This window comes from Rhipicephalus microplus, chromosome 1 (assembly GCF_043290135.1).
Source record: "Rhipicephalus microplus isolate Deutch F79 chromosome 1, USDA_Rmic, whole genome shotgun sequence".
In the NCBI taxonomy this organism is placed as follows: Eukaryota; Metazoa; Arthropoda; class Arachnida; order Ixodida; family Ixodidae; genus Rhipicephalus; species Rhipicephalus microplus.
This window is the reverse complement of record NC_134700.1, coordinates 222,354,748-222,381,762: the sequence shown is the minus strand read 5'-3', so window position 1 is coordinate 222,381,762 and position 27,015 is coordinate 222,354,748. Positions and strand designations below refer to the sequence as shown.

At 43.4% G+C, this 27,015-nt stretch overlaps 1 protein-coding gene across 1 annotated transcript in view; it reads right to left on the bottom strand.

The window, feature by feature from the left end:
* Positions 1 to 27,015, bottom strand: part of unc80 (unc80, NALCN channel complex subunit) — a 90,620-nt gene that overhangs the window by 18,044 nt on the left and 45,561 nt on the right. The window contains exons 32-49 of the mRNA XM_075891430.1: positions 26,104 to 26,176; positions 25,372 to 25,506; positions 22,847 to 23,033; positions 22,372 to 22,515; positions 21,727 to 21,911; positions 18,052 to 18,135; positions 16,907 to 16,975; positions 16,722 to 16,820; positions 16,028 to 16,124; positions 15,463 to 15,617; positions 12,756 to 12,902; positions 12,517 to 12,561; positions 11,979 to 12,163; positions 11,261 to 11,390; positions 11,064 to 11,129; positions 7,419 to 7,637; positions 6,377 to 6,534; positions 209 to 319 (exon numbers count right to left, since the gene is read on the bottom strand). Coding sequence (XP_075747545.1) covers positions 209 to 319; positions 6,377 to 6,534; positions 7,419 to 7,637; positions 11,064 to 11,129; positions 11,261 to 11,390; positions 11,979 to 12,163; positions 12,517 to 12,561; positions 12,756 to 12,902; positions 15,463 to 15,617; positions 16,028 to 16,124; positions 16,722 to 16,820; positions 16,907 to 16,975; positions 18,052 to 18,135; positions 21,727 to 21,911; positions 22,372 to 22,515; positions 22,847 to 23,033; positions 25,372 to 25,506; positions 26,104 to 26,176 — 2,289 coding nt within the window. The remainder of the gene's footprint in view (positions 1 to 208; positions 320 to 6,376; positions 6,535 to 7,418; positions 7,638 to 11,063; positions 11,130 to 11,260; positions 11,391 to 11,978; positions 12,164 to 12,516; positions 12,562 to 12,755; positions 12,903 to 15,462; positions 15,618 to 16,027; positions 16,125 to 16,721; positions 16,821 to 16,906; positions 16,976 to 18,051; positions 18,136 to 21,726; positions 21,912 to 22,371; positions 22,516 to 22,846; positions 23,034 to 25,371; positions 25,507 to 26,103; positions 26,177 to 27,015) is intronic.

Below are 27,015 nucleotides of genomic sequence, written 5' to 3'. Positions count from 1 at the left end.
CTATCTTTTTCTTTTCAATTTGCAGTGAAGAGGCGAAACTAAGCGCACGATCTCACTGTTGTGCATATGTGATGGTCTAGAAAAACCACTGGATAAAAAAGTTTCTTCGGAAGTTCTAACGCAAGCCTGACACTCTTTAGCACTTGTGCGTACAATATTTGTTTTTTGTAGGCAACAAGAGTGAGTTTTTGGCAGTGATGTTGCTCACCTTGACGGCAGGTCTTCCTCAACTTCGAAAGGAGGCGAACAAGCACCTCGTGAGGCATTCTTGATGCTAGAACCCCTCAGGTCGATCGCTTTTTGAGGTCCGGTGTAATTTCTGCACAGCAAGCCAACAGCAAGAGTAACATTACATCAAAGAAGCTATCTACGCATCATGAAGCACATACTGCTACAGCCATAAACATAAATCTATTAGTATTTATCCTTTTTTTTTTTTCAGAACAATGTTCACCATCAACATTATGTAGTCATTGTGATATAGCACTGTCTCTGCAGACTTCCGATCGAAACCAGATAGTAATTCTGCTTCAAGAAGTAAGGCCTCTGAGACCCACAGTATAGTATAAGATACCAACTCGAGTACGTCGATCTGTACTAGTGGATTATTTGAATAGTGGAAAATGGTGTGCCCATTCCTCAGCAACTAGGCCACCTCTCTGCATAGCGTTTCTGAAAGAGCTATGCATCTAACAGTGCAGATTGATTCAGTGCTTGCCTCTACTGCTCCTTTAATCTCAGGCTCATAATTGTTCTCAGGTCTCTTCAAATAATACTAGAGGTAATGATGGGTGCAGAAACTGAACATTTCTATGATGTGCACTGCTGCAAGAAAAGTGCCCGCTCATGTGACCTGAACGCTAAGGCAAGTTGCATTGAACATCCAGTGAATGAAGCTTATAAATGATCATTCAAGTTTAATCAATCTCTTGTAAGGCACACACAGTTGCAGGCACACACAGTTGCACTGTCACACATTTGACATCTGTCATTCCGCAGGTAAGCTATACAGCATGTGTGCTCTGTTTCGAATATGTATGTCAGCTGCATGTCCGAAAGTGTCAATGTAATTTCTTGCTTTTAGTGAATGAAATTTCTCGAAAAGCGTTTTTTTTTTTCTGCACATTTTCTAGCTTGAAATGCGTGAAACGACTGCAGCTTGATTAAAACTTAGACTAAGATGCCCATGCATTAGTGGTCAACAACATCCCACACTACCTAGTCATTGTTCACTTTAACCACCATCTCCAGCACATATTCCACCCATCAGCCTTTAAAGATACTCACGGTCAATTTTTTATGGTATCTGTTTTCTTTAGCACAACAGAAAGCTCAGCGGTTAGGTTAGCGTTAACAATGCTGTCAAACATTTACAAAATTTTTCAATCTACGGTGAATATGGAGTCGTATACGCACAACATATGCTGCAAACAATGGGAGGTGAGAGCAAGAGCACATCATGTTTATGCTTGACGCACGGTGGTTTGCTGCACAAGCGTGGACTTCACACACATGCAGCACTGCTCGACACTAGTCGTCGTGAAGGCAGTGCTGCTTCTCAACGTGCAACCTTTCTTTACCTCTTAAGTGGCACAGAATAGAGCAGTGATAGATAATAATACATGTATACATACTCTTATTTTAAGTGCTAATTACGATGCACATGAAAGCATCTGAGCATGCATATTGTTACCAATAAATATAGCACCTGGTACTATACAAACTAGTATTTATTTAGGGTGAACCTGTGCCCGTAAACTCAAAACTCAAATGGTCAGCCAAAATATCCCTTGCTCGCCGACTCCAATTTCATTGCTCTCTTCCTCTTCACCTCGAGTCTCGTGCCGGTCCTGTGGCGTAGCATTGTGGCGCATGCAGGACAGCGTTCCATGGCACGGCTTTCTTGCTACTTGTGTGGCAGCTTTTACAAACGCAAATTGTTCCAAGCATCTTCTGCAAATGTCGAACTGTGGCATTAGTTCTCCTCCTAGCATGCATAGCCCCGATGCGTAAAGCCGGCTGACAGTTTCTAAACAATAGGACTTGTCCTTGTGCTCGACGACGTGAGTCAGTTCGCTTGTTCTGTTCCTGTCGTAGTACAGTTTAATCCGTTCTACATGTACAACTTCCTGGAGATTCCTGCATTGTGTTGTGCATACTTGACCTTCAGAGTTCATTTCGTAGTTTAATGGGCCTAGCTGACGAAGAACCCTGTAAGGGCCAAAATAGTGCCGCATAAGCTTTTCTGATAGGCCACGTGCACGTACAGGCGTCCAGACCCACACTTGGTCTCCATGGGAGTACTGAACGTCCCTTTGTTTTAGATTGTAACGGTGCGCGTCGTCGTCCTGCTGTTGAATGATGTGGTTCCGTGCTAGCTGTCGCGCCTCTTTTGCCCTTTCTGCATATTCGCTGATGTCAGGATCCTCTTCATTCGTGTTGATGACAGGCAGCATCGCGTCTAATGTCGTTATTACTGTCCGACCATAAACAAGTTGAAATGGCGTGAAGTGGGTTGTCTTTTGTACTATGGTATTGTATGGAAATGTAGCATACGGTAATATGGTGTCTCAAGTCCAATTCTCGACGTCTACATACATCGCGATCATGTCAGCAAGCGTCCTGTTCAGCCTTTCGGTCAACCCATTAGTTTGCGGATGGTACGCTGTAGTTCTTCTGTGGTCGGTGTGTGTTAGTTTCATGGCAGACTGTACTAGCCTGGCAGAGAACGCAGTTCCTTTGTTAGCTATAAGAACTTTAGGTGTGCCATGCTGCAGTACTATCTGGGTCACAAAAAACTGAGTCACTTCATTTGTCGTTTCTTTTGTGAGAGATGACGTCTCGGCATACCAAGTCACGTAGTTGGTTGCTACAACTATCCAGCGCTTCCAGAATGATGACATTGGAAATGAGCCTAGCAAAACCATTCCGACCTGTTCAAATGAGACTTTCGGTGGCTCTATCGGTTTCAAAAGACCTGCTGGCTTTAGGGGCGGTACTTTGCGTCTTTGGCATTCTCGGCATGATCTGACATAATGTGTACTGAATCCATCAATTTTGGCCAGTAATATCTCTGGCGGATTCTTGCCAAAGTCCTACTAATGCCCAAGTGAGCTGCCGATGGGTCATCATGACAAGCTTATAAAATTTCCGCTCGCAGTGACAATGGTATCAGAAGTAGGAACGTTTCACCGTTGTGTTCAAAGTTTCTCTTGTAGAGAACGTTGTTGTGGAGGAAATAAGAACGCAGTCCACGGACAAAACCTCGCGGTACTTCAACTTGCTGCCCCTCTAAGTATTGAATAAGCAGAAGTAATTCTGGGTCCATTCGCTGATCATGAGCCATCTCCGACACATTCACAGCTCCAATAAATGCGGAATCTTGTTCATGCTCAGGGGACGAGGTCTGAACTGGTGCTCATGATAAGCAATCCGCGTCATTGTCCTTGCTGCCAGACTTGTATACTACGGTGATGTCATATTCCTGTAGGCGCAGGCTCCATCTAGCAAGTCTTCCGGAAGGATCCATGAGGTTTGCGAGCCAACACAATGAATGATGGTCACTGATGGCTTGTAATGGTCTACCGTATAAATATGGACAGAACTTACTGATGGCCCATATAACTGCAAGACATTCCTTTTCTGTGGCTGAATGATTATACTCAGCTTTTGACAGAGTTCAGCTTGCGTAAGCAATAACTTTTTCTTCCCCGCTCTGCCACTGAACAAGAATAGCACCCAGGCCAACGTTGCTGACATCCATATGAATGCCTGTTTTGGCATCTTCATCAAAATGAGCAAGTATGGGAGGTGACTGCAAACGCCGTCGTATCTCAGAGAAGCGTCTTCTTGCTCTTGCTGCCAGATGAATGGTACACCTTCCTTCGTAAGTCGTGTCAGTGGTTCCGCAATCTTGGAGAAGTTTTCAAAGAAACGTCTATAGTAAGCACAAAGCCGCAGGAAACGTCGCCTGACCTTTTCGTCTCTTGGCCTTGAAAAACTTTCAACTGCAATGATCTTATCCGGGTCTGAGCAGAAACCGTGAGAACTGACAATGTGCCCAAGGAACTGAAGCTCCTTGAATCCAAAGTGGCACTTTTCGGGTTTGATGGTAAGTGCAGCCGTGCGAATACCTAGTGTCCAGTACCGTTTAAAATCTAAGTACGTGCTACTCGAACGTAGTAGAAAAAGTTACTACGTCATCAAGATAGACAAGACATGACTGCCATTCGTGGCCCGAGAGCACAGTGTCCATCATCCTCTGGAAGGTAGCGGGAGCACAACACAAACCAAATGGGAGTACTTTGAACTCGTAGAGTCCGTCGGGTGTCACAAACGCCGCCTTCTCACAATCTTCTTCGTCGACTTCTATTTGCCAGTACCCGCTCTTTAGGTCCAACAATGAAAAAAAAGTGAGCATTGCACAGTTTATCTAACGTATCGTCGACTCGTGGGAGTCGGTACACGTCCCGCTTCGTGACGAGGTTGAGTTTTTTGTAGGCAACACAGAACCGCATGGTGTTGTCCTTTTTCTTCACAAGTACTACCGGCGATGCCAGTGGGCTTTTGGAGGGCTGTATGACATCGTTATTGAGTATCTCCTGTACTTGCTTCCTTATTGCCTCCCTTTCTTTCGGAGCTACTCGGTATGGACGCTGACGTACTGGTCTAACTGTCCTTCGATTACAATGCGATGCTTTGCTACAGGAGTGCGTCCAACTTTCGATGAAGAGGAAAAACACTCTGCGAATTCTTTGATCAACTCCACAACCTGGTCTTTCTGCAGGGATGAAAGCTCTCGGCCCTCAAGGATGCCCTCAATCGAGTACAATGTCCGCGATTGAGGGCATCGCTGAAAGACTTTGGGTGAGTTGCAGTTTCTGGAGCTCCTCCTTAACAATAGCCCTCACCATTTCCCGGAGGATGTCAACATTGGTGGGGAGGGCTGTCGACTCCGCCCTAACTGAAGAGATGCTGAAGTCTCTGTTGTACAGTCGCGCACGTTGCTGTAGTGTCCTTTCCATGGTCGTTACCTCGGACCAGAACTCTGCCACAGTTCGCGGAGGATTACGCACCAGGCCTGCAAAAATTTCTTCTTTTACTCCGCGCATTAGGTGCCGCAACTTCTTCTCCTCGGCCATGTTTTGGTCGGCTCGGCGGAAGAGCCGCAACATGTCTTCTACGTACATGGCCACGCTCTCGTAATTTCGTTGGTTTCTCGCCTGAAGAGCAGCCTCTGCCTTCTCTTTGCGGTCTGTGTTTGGATAGGTTGTGATTAGCTCTTGTCGGAAGTCGTCCCATGACAGCAAGGATGCTTCGTGGTTCTCAAACCACGTACGTGCCGAATCTTGCAGGGCGACGTAAATGTAACAAAGTTTTTGGGCTTCATCCCAACCAATCAAACGTGCAACGCGCTCGAAGCCTTCAAGCCAGTCCTCAGCGTCTTCAAAGGTGTCACCGTGGAAGACCTCTGGTGTACGTGCTGAATCCACGATGAGGTGAGATGGAGATGGCATCGACTGGGTGGCCATCGCAGTGACGCTTGTGCTTGCGGTCTCGACAGGTCTTGATGAATCAATTAGGGGGACAAACTCAGGCTGCTCCTCACGTACTCGGCGACACGTGCATCGGTTCACAGGTGTTAATTTTGCTGGCTCCAATCTTCTGGCATCTGGGCTTCTCTCCCTTGCCTGTGGTGGGCTTGGAATCATACCCAGCACCTCCACCAGAATGTTACCAATAAGTATAGCACCTGGTACTATACAAACTATTTATTTAGGGCGAACCTGTGCCCGTAAACTCAAAACTAAAATGGTCAGCCAAAATGTCCCTTGCTCGCTGACTACAACTTCGTCGGTCTCTTTCTCTTCACCTCAAGTCTCATGCCGGTCCCGTGGCGTAGCATCGTGGCGTGCGCAGGGCGGCGTTCCATGGCACCGCTTTCTTGCTACTTGTGTGGCGGCTTTTACGAACGCAAATTGTTTCACGCATCTTCTGCGAATGTCGAACTGTGGCAATTTATACGTACACGAAAGTGAACGACTCCATAATACAAGGCTCTTTCAGTAGAGTGCGCGACATACTGGTTTATTGTTACATTTAAACGTGATTGAAATATGCAATTCCTACTCAGCTCTCTAAAAGGATGCTTCAATCTGTCACCATTATTTGCAGTCTTTTCATTTATACCAGGATTTAATCGCACACATTGGCCTGTTGTTGCTCAATTTAAAAATCATTTGTTGAACAGACCCTTCCCCAATAAGATTTGTTGCTTTTTTTAACTGGTGTTTGTGTATGTTTTCTAACCACCAATTTACATCATGACCTTCTTTGCTGAATTCTTTTTGCCATCACTGCAAAATACCCCACGAACCTGGTCAGAGCCTCACAATTGCTGATAAGGGTCTTCATGCAAACAGAAACATTGTGGATCATCTGCAGCTCAGCTCGTGGCCCCCCTGGAGTTTCTTTTTTGGTCGTCAAGGACTGCAGGTGCTGCAGGTAGAAAGGCAGCACGGCCTCCAAGATGGTCTGCAAGGAACAAAGGCAGAAATGCGGCAGTATGAGCCACAATAAGTGGATCGCAGTACAAACAATACGTTCATGATAATCTATAACAGTCATAAAACCTACGCAGAAAGAAGAATAAAAATTATGCAGAGAAAAATAAAAGCACATGTTAACATAAGCAAAATGCATTTTTAGACTGCACAACTAGCACAAAAATACCTTCATGCTGACACACATTACGAGCATATATTTATTACACGCTGAGGTCGGCAAGAAACATGTGACATGCGGTAAAATGACGGGTAGGCTTGACAAGGCATGCGCTGCGAGTAAGACAAGAGGCAACCCACCAGCTCGAGACCAGAACGAAGACTACTCTTGGTTTACATACCAGTGACGTATCGGAAGGCCAGCTGGTGCCACCAGTAAGTCGTGCACTCAGGCACACTAGTAGCGACCATGACTTCTCCCTCCTTTCAGAGTGAAGAGCACATTACACACACTACAAGTTCAACCAGTCTGGTGGCACAACCCCATAGCTGCTTCTTGTGTGAACTACAGCAGGGCCGGAGCACAGCACTAGTTTGTTTCTTGTGAAGTTAAGGGTTCAGTCACACTCAGAACAATTGTACTGTCAAACAACACAACATGATCGCAATTACGCTAAAGTAGTGTATGCTCATCCATCTCTATAATCTCCTAGCTTGTGTACAAGAACGCTGCACCATTATCGATTGCAAGATTTTTTTTTACCGAGACGCGCAAGAAAGTACACTGATGTTTTTTTCAACATCGTTTTTCTCCCTCAGAGTTGATCATTTTTTTAATTAACATGAAACAAACACACACTCTTTCCATTAAGCTCTGCCAGGCGTGAGCAACATAAGTTGTAAAAGGACACTGACCAGCATCTGGTGGCCCCTGTGTGAGTCGGAAGCATATGACACAACTGTGACGCTAAGCGAGATGGCATCCAGTATGGTCAAGGTGTCAGGGTCCATCTGGTAGCAGAAGTCAAGAGCCCTCAGTGGCTTCTCAGCGTCTACAAGTTCCAGAATGTCCAGTGGGTCAACAATGTATTGTGCAAGAGACTGCAGCAGCTGGAAAAAAGCCTTGGGCTGCATCTGTAGGATGAAGCACAAAGCAGGGTTTCATCATAATTTGAATAGTTTGATTTTGTGGGTGAAGGAAGCAACAACTCTTTGCAAACGGATAACAAATACGAGCCACCACAGATACAATTCCAATAACAAGCTTTCCTGTAGGCGGTAATCTCACGACTAACATAACCATGTTCATATTCCGAGCCATGGTGCAAAAATATTTCTTTTACACCATGCTTTAAGTACACCAAAGTCTCTTCAAATGAAAGGCATTGTAGTACATAGCTGATCTTACGTCAAACAGAGGTCAGGGATAAAATTATTTTCAGGAGACAATGCATTATCAAGCACACGAAAAATTAGCATTCAATTATACCATGATCATCATGTCTCACTGGAACATGCACAGAGCAATATCCTAACAGCTCAATTTTCGTGTAACTGGTGTCCCACACCTTGTAACCAGTTAACAAAATTTTCATGCCCTCGTCAAATGTCAATCAAAATTCAAGCCTGCACAAGATGTGCAAGAGATTGTGAGCCATTCCACACTGTAAAGGTAAATAACCAGCGAAGCTGATTAGCACATGATGCAGAGCTGACATAATATTTTGAAAACGGTGCAAGCTCATTTATTATCTTGATTGGTGGGAACCATGACAAAAAAGCACACAGACACCTTTACAGTGTGCAACACGTTTGTGGTGAGGTACGCTTGTAAAGAAAGCGAAGTCCACATAGCAAATTCATACTGTTTAGAGATGTAACAAGCGTCGTCTTGTCCGACTCGCCACATGTGCTTGGCAGTTCATGCACGATCACCGTAGGTGTTTGCCACCCTTTGGTGCCACTGACATTCCCGTTGCTGTTCCCTTTGTCTTTCCTCTAGGCACATTGCTCTTTGGGAGCCCTACTGTATGGCCATATCATTCCAACTGCCGAACATGAATGGATTGTACTAATTGGCAGCAGCTAGTTTCATTTATTTGAATGTGTTCCAGAGTAAACGACTACCATGACCTTGGGGCCTAGAGGAAACTAGCCACACATGTCATTAGAGTCTGAAGGTCTTTGATTTGATTTTGCATACACAGATACACAAGGACACAGAGGAAAGAGGGAGAGAGCAAGCTGGCAACTGCCACCTGGAGGGGCACAACACCTGCTCACTCTTTCGGGAGGAGAGAAGAAACAGAGAAAACAAAGACTGGAGGGGAGAAATAGGAAAGAATATGAGGAAGGAAAAAAAATTACGAAGACTTTGACGAGTATGAGTAAAAAAAGTTAAAAAACGTCTATAAATGGGTGGCCAGGTCCGTTTGGTTCGTAAATTTGAAGAGAGCTCAGTGAGCCTGGTCGCGTCGGGAAGCACAACCGCTCGGAAAGAGGTAGTCATCTAGGATCGTGCACTTAAGTCCTAGGAATTTATATTCCTTAATGCAAAGACTGCTGTGTAGCAAATGTGGGACCGTGCACTACAAGATGCTCAAGTGTTTCGCAGGAGCCACAAGCTGCGCACAATGGACTGCCCACACGCCCTTGACGATGTAATCGTTCATGCATCAGCACAGAGCCCACTCTTAGTTTGTACAACAACGCTCGGGAATGACCAGGCAAGCCACAACCACGAACACGAGTAGGTAACGATCCATTCACCACAATTGGTCTGGGTGCTGCTTTAGGTGGTGTCAACGTAAAATTAGACAAGCGTTGTCCATCGTACATGGATTCTCTGGACAGTCACAGCCATCATGGTTGCATAACAAAGCAACGTGATTCTGCAACACCCACGTGCGAAGGTACCCACTACGCAGCAGGGCATACCCCAAGTGACAGAATATTGTTGATGGATTTCATGATGTTGCTCATAATAGGGCTGTCTGTCTCCTTGCTGGTGAGTTTGCTAAGGGCACCACGAGAGTCGGTGAGGATGACAACCTTCGATGCTGGTAACCCTTCTTGTACATACTTAAGGGCGACATCAATCGCTGCTAGCTCGGCCGTCACCGACGATGAGGTGTGCGGTATTTTAAACAACCGCCAGATATCGGTTGAAGGGCAGAAAAAAGCTGCAGAAGTGTTCAAGCCATCGCTGCGTATAGAAGCGTCCATATATAATTTTGCACAGTCTTTGAAGTTTTCAAATAAGTGTGAATGGGCTAATTAGTATAGCTGCGAAACAGGTTGGGCCCCATTTTTTGCATATTCCTGGAATTGACAGATGGGTAGGGAAGGCACATGGGCTGTGCTCTGTCGATGTTGGCAACTGAATAGTTTCACCAGAATTGCCAGTAATGTCATTGAAAAAAAGCTGCCATATTACCCATCCGAGAAAGTGGCGGCTGTAACAGCCTGCTAAGGAGTGTCTGCCATCTGGGGCTCGGTTCATACGCTCAATATGATGTAGTGCTCCCTGGTGAGCTTGCAGGCTTAGCGGCAACTGGTGTGCTTCAGTCAGTAGTGAAATGGATTGTGCTTCACGAGGTAAGTCAAACAGTACTCGGAGGGCAACACAATGATCCCGTTTTTAAGACCATGGCGTTCCAAACACTATGATCAGACTCAACTCCGTCGTAAAGGCACAAGGCAAAAGATACTTGCTTATTGAGCTGCGCTCGGAAGCGCTCTGCTTTCACTTGAGCGTCCCCGCATCTACCTCCTGCTCGCGCTCTTCTGCTTCTTCGGTTCCTTGTCCCAGCGCGGAAGGTGCAAAATAAACAACATGGTTCCAGCTGAGACATTAAAGCAGGTGGTACATTCCAGACTGGCAAGGCATACATTACGCAAGAGAGTACAACTGATTAGTAAACCTGTGGTCTCGTCTTCTGATCAATGCCGTTACCCCTAGCAGTCAAGGCGGCTACATACTTGAACAGAGACACCGATTTTCACCTCACAGTTTTAACAGCAGGCCGCCAAGAAAGGCGATCATCGATGATTACACCTAGATAGCCATGTTGGTGTACCCACTGTACCGGTGTGTCTCCGAGGCAAAGCCTGCTAAAGCTTCGACGAGCGCGTTGCCTTGGGTGATACGCAATTGCAGCTAACTTCGCAGGTGAAACTTGCAGGCCAACTTCAACCAAGTATTCCCAAGTTGCATTCAGAGCTCACTGCAATATACCACGAAGATGTGGACCATGGTGTGATGGACCACTGACCCAGAGTGGGATGTCATCAGCATAAATCGCTATGCTTATAGGAAAGTCACATTCTTGCAGTAATCCGCCTGGAAGTCCAGCAAGTACGCTGTTAAAGAGAAATGGTGACAAGACGCTGCCTTGTGGGACGCCACATTTAATAGCACGAGGTTCACTCTGTACTTCACATGCACAAAAAATACATTGCCATATACAGCTTTGCTGTAAAAAACAAGGCCCGATTTTTAATAAAATTTTTTATCTTAAGTTAAGCAAGCATACTTTTGTTTTTTTTAAGTTCACTTGCCTTGTTCGCATCTCCGTAGTTGCTATTGATATCAAGGTCAAGGAGGGGAGCGACACTCCCAAACATCTGAAAATGTGAAGACACATTGAGGAGAAAATATCAAACTTGAAATTCTCGCACGCTTAAGAACATTTATTGCAGACATGTGGCACTGCCAAAAGAACGCTGAATGCGAATAATCAAAATAAGCAACACACCTGAAGTATAAATGGTTTTCTGTGCATGATGTAAAACTGTTTGCAGATAAACTCAACAGTTCTACAGAGTAAGCCATTTGTTTGGTGGTTTGAATAGATTTGCAGGATTGTCGGCATGATCAGGAGGTACCTGAAAGGCATCGACGCAGTGATTATTCAGTGGTGTGCGGCTGTTCTTACAATGATAATGACACGTATGTATGCACCTGTTAAAGAGGAATTATACCACTACTATTGCACACGTGACTGCAGTACAAGAGAAGGAGAATGGTCTGAGGGACTCGTATTTCTACCGTATATCATGCATAACTCATGAAACTGACAGACATTTAAGCAAAGAAAAGCATAGGGTACATCATTTGTGGTTTCTGAACTGTTTTGTAATGATCACTTAAATTCAAAGCAATTCAAGTGAACCGTCAGTGGTATCTATACCTACAGCCTTCGTATCACCGCAGGTTACTACGAGATATTCTTTAAACCTCTCATTGAATTCACATTTTTGGAATGTATGGAAAGAAAAGAACAGCGCAAATCACAGACTTCATCCTCCATACATTTTGACAACAGGGCTGGAATGTCGTAACAATTCCATCCCAATTGATTTTCCCGCTGCGCTTTCTAGGGGTTCAAGCAACCCTCTCAGAGCATAACTCCCAGGATGGGCAAGTCATGAGCTTTGGACTAGAAAGGAACACAATTGAGTTAATGGTTTTACCCATTAGAGGCAAAGATGTTCCTGAACTGATGCGCAGCATTGATGTAAGTGGCCATGCAGAGACGAAGAATAGTGGCATCTTCAGGGTGTAGAACGAGAGCTCCATTCACAACGTTCAGAAACAAATGGATGTCCGATGAATGGGCAAAGAAACCAGCCATGGCTTCAAACATTCGGGCCATCAGCTGCAAGAACAAAACCGAATTGCTTTGTGTAGGCATGTGAGATCGTTGGTCGATGCTTACTAAACACTGCCAAGACTTGTTAGCGGTCATCATCTGTGCCACCGCTCAAAGCAGCCATGGCAGACTCAAGATATTGTTAAGCTTAAATGCATTTTGTTGAGCCTGACCATTTTAAGCCTAAAGTCATAATAACAAGAAGTCAGGGTTAGCAGGTCATACCTGTAACAAATAATTTTATTTGGTGTGTGTTAATAATACTGTTCATGAAACTGCCAAATAGATTTAAAATGCCACACATAAATGATTATACCGACTACTGCTCCAATATAGGTCAATCCGTTTTGGATACTTACTTTCACCCACACCATTTTATGCAGTGTGTCCATCCCAAGAAGTTCCTGGAAAGCAAAACTTGTAATATTAGTTAAGAAGTACACTGAAATAATCAATTTGCCTGGTAAAGGGTTAATGGTGAGACCACACAAGCTAAACATTGCACAGTGATCTTTGTCAAACTTGTCGGATACTATGAATACATGCACCCCACAACATACATCATCAACGAATTGCAATAGACTGTTTAGTGACTCACTTTTCCAAACTTGCCGGTGTAAAGTTCGAAGTCAGCCTCGAGAGCTTTGCGGGGAAACGATGGTAGCTTGGTCAGCTCATCATGCAGAAAGAGAACTCTGGGAGCGAGCTGATGGCTGGTTCGTAGAATGGCCAGACTCATCAAGACCTGGTGCAGGGAAATGATGTACGACATTATTGCCACCCAAAGATCACTTACCGAAATTCTGAAGAAACACAGTAAGCTGACAGAAAGTGGCTAATAAACTAATGTCAAAAACATCAGAACAACGAACAACACCACAATAAATATATTGGCGTAACATATTCGTAGTGACTGCACACAAATTTATTAAAATTTGCAGTGAACAAAATTTTAAAAGTTTTTATGTTGTAGAATATGTTTGTCTTAAAGTTTTTTTAAGGGGAGATGCAGGTCAAAAAACGCTAGTTTTTTTTAAAATAACCGATTTTTCATTTTCGCCTGTTCTGATAAGATTAGTACCTCTACCATTCTGAAGAAGAAAAAAATCCATGTCGAGACTCAACTGATAATGCTTTAAAATTGCATCTAAAGAGCACAAAGTGGCTATTCAAAGGCTTGAAGTGCAGTCTTGAAGCACCTTGCCGCCAATAATGCGCCCCCGCTTGCCACTGTCGATCACATGAGGCGAAGAGCCGAGCCTCACTCTTTAAATAACGACAGTTTTCTGCGCTGCTGCGGCCCAAGAAATAAGAAAAGGAAGCATGCTTTAGCCACGTTTTTCAAACACCACGACTGGCTTTTAAATCACGTACCAATCGGGGATCGCCATTGGCCACTCAGCACCTGTATGTGCTGTGAAGCCTACTTGCGGGATCCATGACTTATTCAGAAGCACAGCTTAATAATGCTTTTCTCGTGTGTTTATCTCCGTTATGGATGATGAAAGTTGTAGTTTGCACAATAGCTACACTGTTAACAAGAAAGCTGTTGTAGCGGCGCCCTCTGTAGGAATGGACTACGAGCAGCTAGTCCAACTTGCGGCAGTTGTTGGCTTGCAAAAGTCATTGCATCAAAACTTCAAAAGGTATTCACAGCCGTGAGCTGGAAAGTTCATGATGCGGCAATGGATACCATCTGCGCCAATCTTGCGAGGTTAAAGGAGCTCTCATTCAGGGAAGTATGCGGGGACGACACTGCTGTTTGTGCAATGGTACGTGGCACAAATGCGGCCACAAAGTCGAATCAACACTGTTGAGTTCCCCGACAGTGAACTTAATTTAGATTTCAAGGTCCTGTCAAACTTCTTCCTAGATTGCAGTCGGCACAAGGCTCTGCCAGATGGAACGAAAAAAGTTTGGCAAGTATTTCATGACCCTGTCTTTGAGCGAAATGTCTAACAGGAGTCAGCTCGAAGGAGCCGTGAGGGACAAACTTATGGTGCTGGCACATTTCAGAGCCAGTGGCCACTACAACGAGGATTATTCTTTCTTGTGTACAAATTTCATCACATTTAATGACATCTTTCAAAGAAACATTCAATTTTATCTTAAAAAAACTCGTTTTTCTCAAAACACAGATTTTGACATATTTTTTCAATGTGCGCCTCCTTTTCCCTGGATTTCTGGTAATGAGATCTGCATCAAATTTTGCCCAAATTTTTTTCCAAAGTATGAGAAATCCAATTATATTGTTTAAATTTCAATATTTCTATTATGTAATAAGAAATTTAATGTAAATCTTTACTAGGGTAGGATAAATATCGACTTTTCATGTCTAATACATCCTTTGTATGGACTTTAGAATTATTTTTGTGTATTCTACACTTTATTTGAAAGATTATGAACACTCTATCGTCAAAAATTATGGAAGTTTTGAGATGAAAAGAGGGGGCGAATAGCTTTCACTTTGTCATGTTGCAGAACTGAAAGTATGAAATTTGCAAGAAAACTCATTATATATTTGAAATCAGCACAAAAAGTTCTATAAACAGGTGAAGTTTCACTGCTCTAGAGTGAATATTAAAAAAAAGTGTCTTCAAGTTGCCTCTCCCTTTAAGTGCTAATGAAGCAACCTTTTTAAAAGCTTTTGTTTTAAAAGCATGTAAAAAACTAATTTTAAGACTTTTCGATTTGAAGTATTTGTTTCAAAGTTTTTTTCAGAAGCCTCATGTACCTTGCTGTGCTGATTTCTTGCCGTTAATAATTTTTTTTCTTTTCTAGGTTATTCAACGAAATTTGTTACCCTTACATGCATTTTCACCTGAACCACTCTTGCATAGGCCACTGGCAGTATTGAATAAATAAATGAAATAACACAATATTTACAGCACATATTCATACAGAAATATGAATACTAACAATCATACCACTGCTCAGTGCCTAAATTACTTGTTATATATATATATATATATATATATATATATATATATATATATATATATATATATATATATATATATATATATATATATATATATATATATATATATATATTATACGCACACTATGTCTCTGACAGTCGTATCAACATAGATTACACGGTCTGATTAAACACTCGAGAATGCTCCATGCAATAAAAACATGGAGGAGTTGTGTTAAAGTAACACAAGTAACACACGGAAGACCAGTAATAACAAATAAACCTATTTCAGTCACACAAACTTCTGGCATTGGTGGTTAATGGTCAGGAAGAGAAATGAACATGAGACAATATGTGTTTGCCTCAGAAATGATGATACTCTTACCTTTCCAACTTCGATGAAATGCAGATAGAATGCCTGTTGCTGCCCTGCTTCGAAGGCTTCATCAGGATCCATTTTTGCTAACGTTAACTGAGGATACTGGGACCTCTTGAAGAAGTAAAAGTCACGAACAAATGCACTTGGATTGTGCATCTGATCTGCAAGGAGAAAGGAAAGCAAGCAGTAATAATAACAGCTGTGCTCTCATAAAGGCAAAGCAGAGAAACACGTTCACTTGAAACAATATCCTTTTATTTATGAAGTGTCTTTCTTGCTGCAAGAGTAGTGGTGTTGTGAAACAGTTACCAATACAGGAAAGCTTGTTTTTCTCTTTAGTGTTTCTTTAACAACAGATCATACTGTGTTTGCTATGCTGTCTCCCTCAATGAATTTCACATGCTTTAGTAATCTGAAAGAAGAGACAATCTACCATTGATGCTTCATTGAACTGAATTTTCTGCTACAGAATGGTACTGTTATAACAAACATAAGCTTGAATACTGTTAATAAAGAAGTCTCGAATAAAGCAATTAAATATATACTAAGACTGCTTGAACTGCACACATACTTGTCTTTGTGTCAAGAAGGAAGTAGCAATTATGCTGGTTCTCTTCAATGCCGAAAAAATCAAGACTGTCTTGAAGAATGTGAAGAAACTGGGTATCCTAAAATAAAAGAAGGAGAAATGTAATTAATGCAGGCGGGAGTAGAGTGCAGAAAGCTAACGCTTCATGATATTAAAACCACTTTAACAACCATACATGTCCATATCAGTGTAGGACAACTTTGGCACTTTAAAGTATAAATATTAATGAAACTATTGAGGCAGATATGTATACCAAAGACATGATTTTTCTTTTGTTTTTCTGCTTTATTGTTTAAGGCTTTTTCATTCCCGACCCGACCCGACCGATCGACTGGACCTAAACCGACCCGACCGACGGACTGGCCGATTGATTGATTGATACGAGGCTCAATTACAGATAAATTTGAACAACCAAGGTTGTTTTTTTCTTTCTAAAGTAGTAAGAACCAATTAAATAAATACAAGAAATGCGACATACGCCTCGTAATCTAGCAGTGTCTGCCTAGAGTAGAATTCTATTTGTTTGATAACTCATGAATGTTGCTTGTCAATCAACTGCCAATCATAATGGGAACATGTCAATCATAATATGATTGAGTGCAAACACACGACAACATACAAATGAGACGACATTGATGCGAGAGGATGTAAACAAGAAATGCAGAGAGGAGGATACCTCATGAATTGGAAATTGTGACGGAATGCCACCTGCGTCCGGTCCGTGCACAATGATCTTCTTGGCACTTGGCACATTTGCAGTGATTAATAAGGTAGCCTGGAAGAAGAGACACAAGACCTCTGCTCTAGCTTACAAGATTAAGTGGCGTGAAGTAGCAGACATGAACGCAAAGGCCAACTCACATCACACTGCTCTTTTCTCAGCACTTGCTTGAGGTCTTTCAAGTAGAGTCCATGAACACTGGGAACAACCTTGAACACAATGAGAGGTATCAACACTAAGTGAACAAGAAGAAATTACACCGAGGTTCACTGCCAGCTTAGTCATCAGAAACACATAATGTGAAAAAAGTTTGACTTAAGTGATAAATTGCCTTTATCACTCTTCCACGGCAAGCTATGCAACTTATTAAGCAGATCAGTGCCACTTAATTTTAAATTTCCGACAGCTGTTTACTTCCAGTAAGATAAACATACACTAAGCCAATCTTTCATTTGCTTGAAATCTCATCAATTAAGAGAAGTTGAGTTTCGGTCCTTAACAAATAATAAAGGACAATTTATAAGGTGAATCATTTTTATGGAAACAAGTTGCTGAAGCCTTTCTTCATGTATGAAGTACTTAGTACAAGCTAACAGTAACAGTTCTATGCTGAAAGTGCCTAGCAAGCAACACAGAAAGAAAAATTCCTTTTTTAATCTACACTGCTTGCTACAGTGTGAAATTTAACCACACTTCCTGTGCCATTATTGAAGACAATTATTGTTTACACGACCATAACTCCATGAAAACGCATTTTCATGTATATTTTAATTTCTTAAAATTTATTACTCTCAACACCCAGTAGCATTACAGAGGCATCATGCATACTAGGAGTAATTAAAAAACTGTGTGTTCAAATATAAGATATGTTTGTGTAATAATTGCTCCTGAAACAGTGCATCCTTAATTTAAAAAATTGTTGGAATTTAACATCCCGAAAACTGTAGTAGAGGGCTCCAGAAATTTTAACTACCAGGGGTTCTTGAAAGTGCACCTAAATCTAAGCACATGGCCTCAAGCATTTTTGCCTTGATCGAAAATGTGGTTGACGCTAGTGTGGAGCTTCAGTATGTGTGTTCACGTATGCATGGGGAGATGTGTTGAAAAAAATCTGAGAACGTCTGTTGTATATTAAGGGCAAATGGCACAACAATGAAATTCCATTTTCTCCGTCTACGATTTGTAGTGATCATCAGATCAGTGAGTCCGACAAGCTCATAAATTTTGCCCCACGCAGCATTCACAGACCACAAATAGTATGGGCCAGTTACAGCTTTGTACTTACCAGCCAAAGTATTGAAATAGCGTTGGCAATCAGCTCCGTTCCCCCTTCTACAGGAGCTCTTATGTAAAACATAATGTAGCCAACCTGCAAAAGAAAATGTGAGATATTTATGCATCCACAAGTGCTCAAGCTACAAGTGGTCCAGTGAAAGTGGCTTCGTTGTTTATCCCAGAGTTTGCGTTACAGTCCCTCAAAGCCTTCACAAACCAGCTTATACTCTATGCAGTTTTCACCCAGACTGAGAAAGCACCTTTTGTTGGCTAATGTAGCCACTGTCTGACCAAAATCTTCAGTATCCTACAGTTTAGTTAGTCATCAGGCACCTTCCATTTCTGTTGACATTGAAAGTTGATAAATTTAGCTAACAAATTCTTGACCGATACTACCAAAAATTAGTGACAGCTTTGGCAGGTTGAGTAAAAACTGAAAAAGGGCAAAACTTCTAGCATAGACTCAGATCTCTTAACAAAGAACATCTTGTAACATTTTTAAAGCAATGTGTTATCACAGAGCTATGCATTACTGATGTGCTCAACCGCTCTATGTTTACTGAAACAAAAGACCTAAAGAAAGCATATACCATTGTTCAGCATATTGAAAAAAAAACAAAGCATCAACAGTAAACAAACTTGCTATGTTCTTAAATATTTTCAATGAATTTGTTATGTATTTACAAATATCAAGTTTTCCCCGGACAGGTTTCCAGCTTTCTGCATCTGCACCCTTATCTTTCTTCATCCACAGCTTAGGTTACATTAATTGATACCTTTTTTCCTGGTCAGACTCCCCTACTTTTTCTTCTATTATTTTATTTGTTTGCCTTTAGAGACAATAAAGACTGACCTGGAGACTATTAGCAGAATATAGCCACATAAAAGCCGGTTAGGACTGAAAATGTTGTAGGTGTAACCACATTATCCGCAAAGTAACAGTGCACAGTTCAGCACTGCACACGCATCGCCGAAATTCAGTAATTCTCACAAATGGCAATGGGAGGTCCACCTATGCTTGACTTCAATGCCAATTACTTATTCTGTCAATGAGCAGCTACCATTATCAACATTTGAAATTCCAGTAATACAATCAACCCTCATTATAACAAAGTCACATTTGCATTGAAAGTAACTTTGCATTAACTGAAAATTTGTTATGAGCATTCATCATTGTGGGGTCTCGGCGCGGCGAACGCACGCACCGCCACGCCACGCTCTTGGAGTGACGGACACGGTGAACACGGTCGGAACAAAGCACACAACATACATACATTTATTAACTAATTTAGACGACGATATCGTCCGCCGAATGATACACCAATTTCAACTAACACGCTACCATACAAACAACATAACGCAGGGACACGCTAAACACACAATAACATGATAAACCCACACTAACACACCCAACACACTAGCACATACCCAAGGCGGCGTCGCCAACGCCTGACCTTACACGCGGGACCCCGGCGCGAAGCCCGCGGTGCCGAGCACCGGGGACCCGCGCTACAGACAACCGTTCGCGGCAGCCGCCACGCGCAGAAGAGACTCGCTCAACTGTCGCCCACCACCAACGCCCGCCTTCCGCCAGGGGCCACCGCCGGCGCTACCACTCTACCAACAGTGGTACTCAAAGCGAACACAACGCCATCTATCGCCCGGCGGTGGTCACCACCGAAATAAAGCCTTGGGGCGAGACACGTGCGCCACGCGGCGCAGACAACTTTACAGGGGGGGTGTCAGCACCCCCACATTCCCCCAACCTTAAATCAAACCATACCCCGAAATAAAAAAAATAGCTACACAAGCTTTAACAAAAAAATGATATCGCACGACCATAATGTCCTTGCACCACGACACCGCCGCTGGTCGACACTGCTGCACTGTCCGGCTAGACTTCACCTCAGTACCGGCCCCGCAACAGCAACGTTGCCGTCGGCACGACGATCCGTCGCTAGCGCCGACACGTCTTCCAGTTGCGACCAGCACTCGCGAGGGCACCGGACTGCAGGCAGTTGCTCAGGTCCCAAGCATCTCCATCGCCCGACCTCACGACCGCATTCCTGGCCAGCGACGCTGACGATGCGCAGGACAGCCGGCCGTGGATGACATCCCTCCCGCTGAATACATCAACAAAAAACAAAACTCGAAAGAAACAAAGGAGCGCGGCCCAGGGGAGGGAGCTTCAGGCTTTTCGGCCACGTGGTACGGTGGTTAGTACTGCTAGCTAATACATCGGTGGCGGCCGAGACGCCCATCAAAATAAAAACAAAAATCACTTTTCCTAACTCGTGCTCACAAGAAAAAAAAAGTGAGGGAAGCAGAGCGCAACACCTCAACGCTACGATCCACCTAGTTGTGCCACGTGCGACAGGCGGCTGCGCAGAGCCTTAGGCCTAATGAGTCGCTCGGCAACAACCGGCATCCACCCAGCCTAGGCGCAGAAGAGGCAGCCGCGAGGAGACGTCCTCTCTGTGAGGTGGCCCTATCGCTCGCCGCACACAGCAGCTTACCGAGCGATCGGCGTCCACCGCCCCGGGCGGTGTCACGACGCCTCGGCGTCGAGCCGCAATACAAGTCAGCAACGACGCCCGGCTCCCTGAGCCCAAAGAGATAGAAGCAGCTATTCACAGAAAATCGGACCACCCACGAGGCTTCCGTACTCACTCGCTTCGGGCCTGGCCTACAAACCACGTGCTCTAGGCCTTGCTCACCCCAGGATGCGGACCGCATGGCTCTCGTCCTAATTCAACAACGTTTTTGAAAACTAACAACAAAAAAATAACAACACTTGCGAGCAAAAAAAAATAAATAGAAAGTCAACCTGCCGACCAATTGAAACACGTCTCAACAAAGCACACCACCGACGCTAGCAAAGAAGTCCCCCCTAGGCCTACTCTACTCCGGCTCTAACAAAATCCCTGTACCAAACCGCAAAACTGTCGTCCGATACTCCAAGAGCCCCACGTTGGGCTCCAGTTTGGGGTCTCGGTGAGGCGAACGAGCGCATCGCCACGCCACGCTCTTGGAGTGAACGGACACAGTGGACACGGTCGGTACAACGCACCCACATACATACATTTATTAACTAATTTAGACGACGATATCGTCCGCCGAATGATACACCAATTTCAACTAACACGCTACCATACAAACAACATAACGCAGGGACACACTAAACACACAATAACATGATAAACCCACACTAACACACCCAACACACTAGCACATACCCAAGGCGGCGTCGCCAACGCCTGACCTTACACGCGGGACCCCGGCGCGAAGCCCGCGGTGCCGAGCACCGGGGACCCGCGCTACAGACAACCGTTCGCGGCAGCCGCCACGCGCAGAAGAGACTCGCTCAACTGTCGCCCACCACCAACGCCCGCCTTCCGCCAGGGGCCACCGCCGGCGCTACCACTCTACCAACAGTGGTACTCAAAGCGAACACAACGCCATCTATCGCCCGGCGGTGGTCACCACCGAAATAAAGCCTTGGGGCGAGACACGTGCGCCACGCGGCGCAGACAACTTTACAGGGGGGGTGTCAGCACCCCCACATCATTAACATATTATTTATACAAGACTATTTTTCACTTACTTCATTAAAACCGATATAACACATTATATCTGCACTCATTATAGCATGGTATGAGTGTATTCAAAAGCAATGTGGAGTTACCAAGTAGTTATAGAGTGTGTGTGCTGCTTGCGTTGGTAGCCGAGGCACGAAGCGCAGCAGGCGTCTCAGAATTTGGATCACGGAGTCGGGTTTTTCACGGGTTAGCCTCTCCAAGAAGTGGCGCAGGAACAGTGCTGTATCTTCAACCAAGCAGTTCCAAATCACCTTGTAGGCCACTTCATACACTGTGAGAAATGTATGCACTCAACGACTGCATCCAGCGAGGACACTTTGTTTTTATTAAAAGGGTCGGAGCACAATTTCCGCACTTTAAATATGAACACATTTGCAAAACTGAAAATTATTTGACATTCAAAGCTAGATTTTGTTCATTTAGTTCATGAAATTTAATGTCTCAAACCAGCCTCTCAACTGCAACTTAGACCACCTTTTTTTTACTTTTCTTGGTTCCTACATTGATACATTTGAACTTGTGATAGCTAAAGCTACAATTTCTTTTTGCAGCATAAAACTAAATAGCAGGGTAGGCAACACTGAGAGTAAATTTGTCATATATGGCTCGAAAATTTTCTGTTTAAGTTTTAAATGTTCATTGCCTATGCACTAACATGTCCTTTTATGTGCATTAATGTACTTGATTATTTATGGCACACAACGTACAGTTGCAGTGGCTAAGTAACCTACCTGCAACTCCATCGGAGCTGACCTCAGCATCATTCAACAGGTTGATAATGTACACTGCAGCTGAACAGAGACATGACGGGAACAAGGCATGTGCCACTTGTATAGGATGAGCAGATAATCTTTCAGCTGTTTGGTCTTCGTCTCCTAGAAAGAATATTAAATTAAATAAAAGAAAATGAGAAAAAAATATTGACGATACAACAACTACAAGTTATTTACAAACACAGTAAGATCCAAACATAATTCTGCCGCTATGGCAAGACAGATAATCTTTGGCACAATTCTTCTAGAGTAACTAGTTCACCATTTCACACACTATCAGAAAGGATTCCAGGCCAAAGTGTTTGCAGGTGCACTTGGATACAGAAACAGTTACGTGTAATTCAGACTTAGCACCTGTGAAAACAGCTCAATACATATCCTCAGAACCTTTATTTAAAAACTGTTTCAGCATAAGGAGAATAGTGCAACTTACCCTCTTCGTGCTCTTCAACGGCGTGGAACAGGGCTGGTTCATAGGCCGAAAGCACATTGACGGCAACGGAGGTGATGTGAAAATTTTCCCTTTCGTTGCATTTCTTCTCTTCTTCGGCCTGAAGAGCTCGGTGGATGAGCTCCATCTGCTGCTTGCGGCGGGTCTGAGTCGCTGTTACAAATGATCGCTGTGCAGAATCACACAGTGTGAGAACAGAAACAATGGGCTAAAAACAAGAAAACACCCAGTAAGAACATTTCTCGTTAACCGGCGCTCGTACATTTCAAAGCTCTTACATGATGCAACGTAAACAAAATAAATTACATTACAATGTCTACACAACCAACAACCTACACACACTTCAGATAACTACAATGGAGGATTCGCAACCCTAAGAGAGACAAATCCACTCGTCGAAATGTCGGCCCCAGCACACACACCCCCTGTTTACGAATTTCTCAAACAAAGAAGTAGTACAGCATCAATACTTAAGGTGTGCAACATTATGCAAGTGTTCGCATTGAATACTAACACATCTCTGTATGGTGTTTCTCAGGCCACGTTTGCTTTCAAAATGAAATTCCTGTTTGGATCTTCTCATCACTTTGCTTGAACACTATGGTTAATAAAGGATCTCTGATTGATGATTGATGCGTGGGGTTTAACGTCCCAAAACCACCATATGATTATGAGAGACGCCGTAGTGGAGGCCTCGGAAATTTCGACCACCTGGGTGGTCGAAATTTCCGAGGCCTCCACTATTACCTGGGGTTCTTTAACGTGCACCCAAATCTGAGCACACGGGCCTACAACATTTCCGCCTCCATCGGAAATTCAGCCGCCGCAGCCGGGATTTGAACCCGCGACCTGCGGGTCAGCAGCCAAGTACCATAGCCACTAGACTACTGCGGCGGGGCATTGCTCAGCATATTGAACAAAACAAAGCATCAACAGCATCAATACTTAAAGTATGCAATATTATGCAAGTGTTTGCATTGAAAACTAACACGTCTCTGTATGGTATTTCTCAGGCCACGTTTGCTTTCAACGGAAATGAAATTTCTGTTTGGATCTTCCCATCACTTTACTTGAACACTATACTGAAACCCCACTGACTGTTTTTCGGAAGTTGCCGCTGCTCACGCTCATTTGAAACTCAAGCAGTGTGCCTCTGGCAAGCTGTGCCTGCTAGCAATACATCTTCACCTCCATCTGATGCAATCTATCCACATAAGTTTCTGTCAAAAACACAAAAACAGTTTTCGTTTTTTTTTTTTCAAGCCAATAAGAGTAACACACTCCATTTCCTCCTCAACTCTTTGCATTCCCTTCTAGTTTCCCCCCCCCCCTCTCTGTACCGTGTGTTCTAATGCTGAATGTCACATGACACCCAGCTTTCACGGCGTCCAGTGTTCTTTTACAAATGCCAAATGTGCAAGATCACATTGTTCGACAAAATTCAAGCTGTTCCGCAAGTAGCATGCTACTAAGAAACGGTACACACACATGCAGCAGATTTCTTGTGTTTCTGCAGCCTATATAGTTTCACAATGTTAAAACGTACAGTGACCTTACCAGAGGCACAAATTTCATTTTACTGAAATCTTAATGGAAACAGTTTCCTCTGCTCATGAAAAGCAGTAAAAGCTTCTTTCAGAAAGCCACCAAGTTTCGTATCGATTTCGCCAATGTATGTTATTTAGTAAAGAGTTTGACAGAAGCAGATTTGGTCAGATAACAAGTGGCTGAAGCTGCAGCCATTGACCAATGAGGGTGGAAAACACACGAAACACACAGCTGGTGTTTCTCCACCTAGATTAATTCAGTGGCTGCAATTTCTTCATCACGGGTAGTTATTGTTACATCAGCCGCGTAAATCCTTTTCAATATAGCTTGCATTGCCCCGCCGCGGTGGTCTAGTGGCTAAGGCACTCGGCTGCTGACCCGCAGGTCGCGGGTTCGAATCCCGGCTGCGGCGGCTGCATTTCCGATGGAGGCGGAAATGTTGTAGGCCCGTGTGCTCAGATTTGGGTGCACGTTAAAGAACCCCAGGTGGTCGAAATATCCGGAGCCCTACACTACGGCGTCTCTCATAATCATATGGTGCTTTTGGGACGTTAAACCCCACATATCAATCAATATAGCTTGCATTATAGAAAGTGCTTCTTACAGTTCTTGGTAAGGTCATCGCAACCAACATTGGCGAGGTAAAGCACTGTAAAGGATGTTTCAGCATAGGTGGCCGCACAGTATGTCAATAAGACCAAAATATTCACTGGCATCTCTTTACACCATAAAATTTAGTGACTTTAGCCTTGTGCTGTTGTGTATGATACACCACGACACAACTTAATGCTTGCCCTGAGGACGTTTTAAGAAAATATTTCTACCTTCTTGGTGCTTCTTTCTAAAGAAAAACTCTGTTAACCTTTAAAATAAACCCTTTAAGATACTAAACTATGCCACTAAAGAAATGTGCACTGTCAATTCGGGACCCCATACTAAAATCATTCTCATCTCCTTACGGATTGGTCCTGATTGATGGTAACTTCTTCCACTTTTGTCTTCACTTGGGGCATCCACGGAGGATCAGCCACTGGGGCACAGTCAAGGGCAATGCGTGGGCTGGGAAGGGTGAACTCGATGGTCGGAGGTGGCACCTGCATTTAACCCAAAAAGGTATAGTTTATACTACACAAACACAAAACTCTTACAGGCCTGCAAAGAGACTGTAAGGAAACGACAACGCACCTCTTGTTGAGTTAAAGCTTAGGCAAGATTATTAGAAGATGTTTGAAAATGGAGGCCTGCCAATACCAATCAAGGCAAACCTGGTGTAAAGATGGGTTCGCTAGTGTTCCAAATAAATCAATAATAACTATATCACATTTATTTGCCTGTCCTTAGGCAACAAACAAGTACTTCCTATCACACAACCACTGACATACCTTGTAACAAAGTTTAGTGGCTAAAATACAGGCAACAATGACAATGGGTCATACCTGTATAAAATAATGTTAATTTCTGAGTATTAATAATATTGTTCATAAATATGCCAGATAGATTTATAATGCCACACATAAATCATGACACCAACTGCCATTGCAATATAGGTCAATACTTTTGGAATACATTTCGGAATGAGTGTAGAGCTGTGCATAATTTGCACCACCACACAGCATAATGATAGCATGTATTCAAAGCCTATCCACACCATGCATGAGTGTCGGGCTGATTGACAAACATTCATCGATTACCTTGAAAACTAAATGTGCAGCCTCTTCCATCCTCAGCCAACACTGGTAGCGAAATTTCCAAAGTGCCTGGAACCTGAAAGCACAGGGGAGCGGCTCTCAAAAAGTGCACTTGCAGGGCTGTTATATCGAGAAATGTATAGCAGCTTGGCCCAAAGCTCTGTTAAACAAATTTTTTACAAATACTGCCTGTGAGCAAATATAATAAGGAACAATGAGGCCTTGGCTCTAGGAGTTTATGAATATGTTTATTTCTGTTAACACTTCCGTTGTTCTTGTGGATCATGTGAACCATTCATCTACGTCAACAAAAGCATTAAACACCCACACGCTACTCAGTCACAAAAAAAAATGCCTTGTGATATTCACGAATACCTAACATTATACTATCAGTGATGTTTTCAATGGATACAAATAGTAAGTCTTTATCACATGGTACTATGTGCAAGAATGCATGCACCACAGCTTAAGGCCATTTCCAACAAGATCTAGTAAATGCTTTCATGCATAGTATTTGTGCACAATTTTCATGCTTTGTACAATGCTACCTTTTCATCTACCAAATAAGAATACTGTGGGTGGCTGACGTATTAAAAAAGAAAATAATTAGCATATAAGCTTCATTGCTCATTAAGCATTCTCATGCAAAACACCAACTTCATTTTAAACATGCAATGTGTTCCATATCACATGCTGCTTTTAGCATTACATTAACCCGAGTCACAATATTCATGAATAAGCCATTTACAACACTGCTCAACTGAATGTTCACAGAAATGCCTTCCTTGCAGGTGAACATTTTCATATGTCTCCTGCCTATGCTTATACGTAGAACCAAAGTAATTTTCTTTTTTACTTTTTATAATCATACATCCACTAGTAAATGCTTCAGGTACATTTTCGTTAACGAAAATT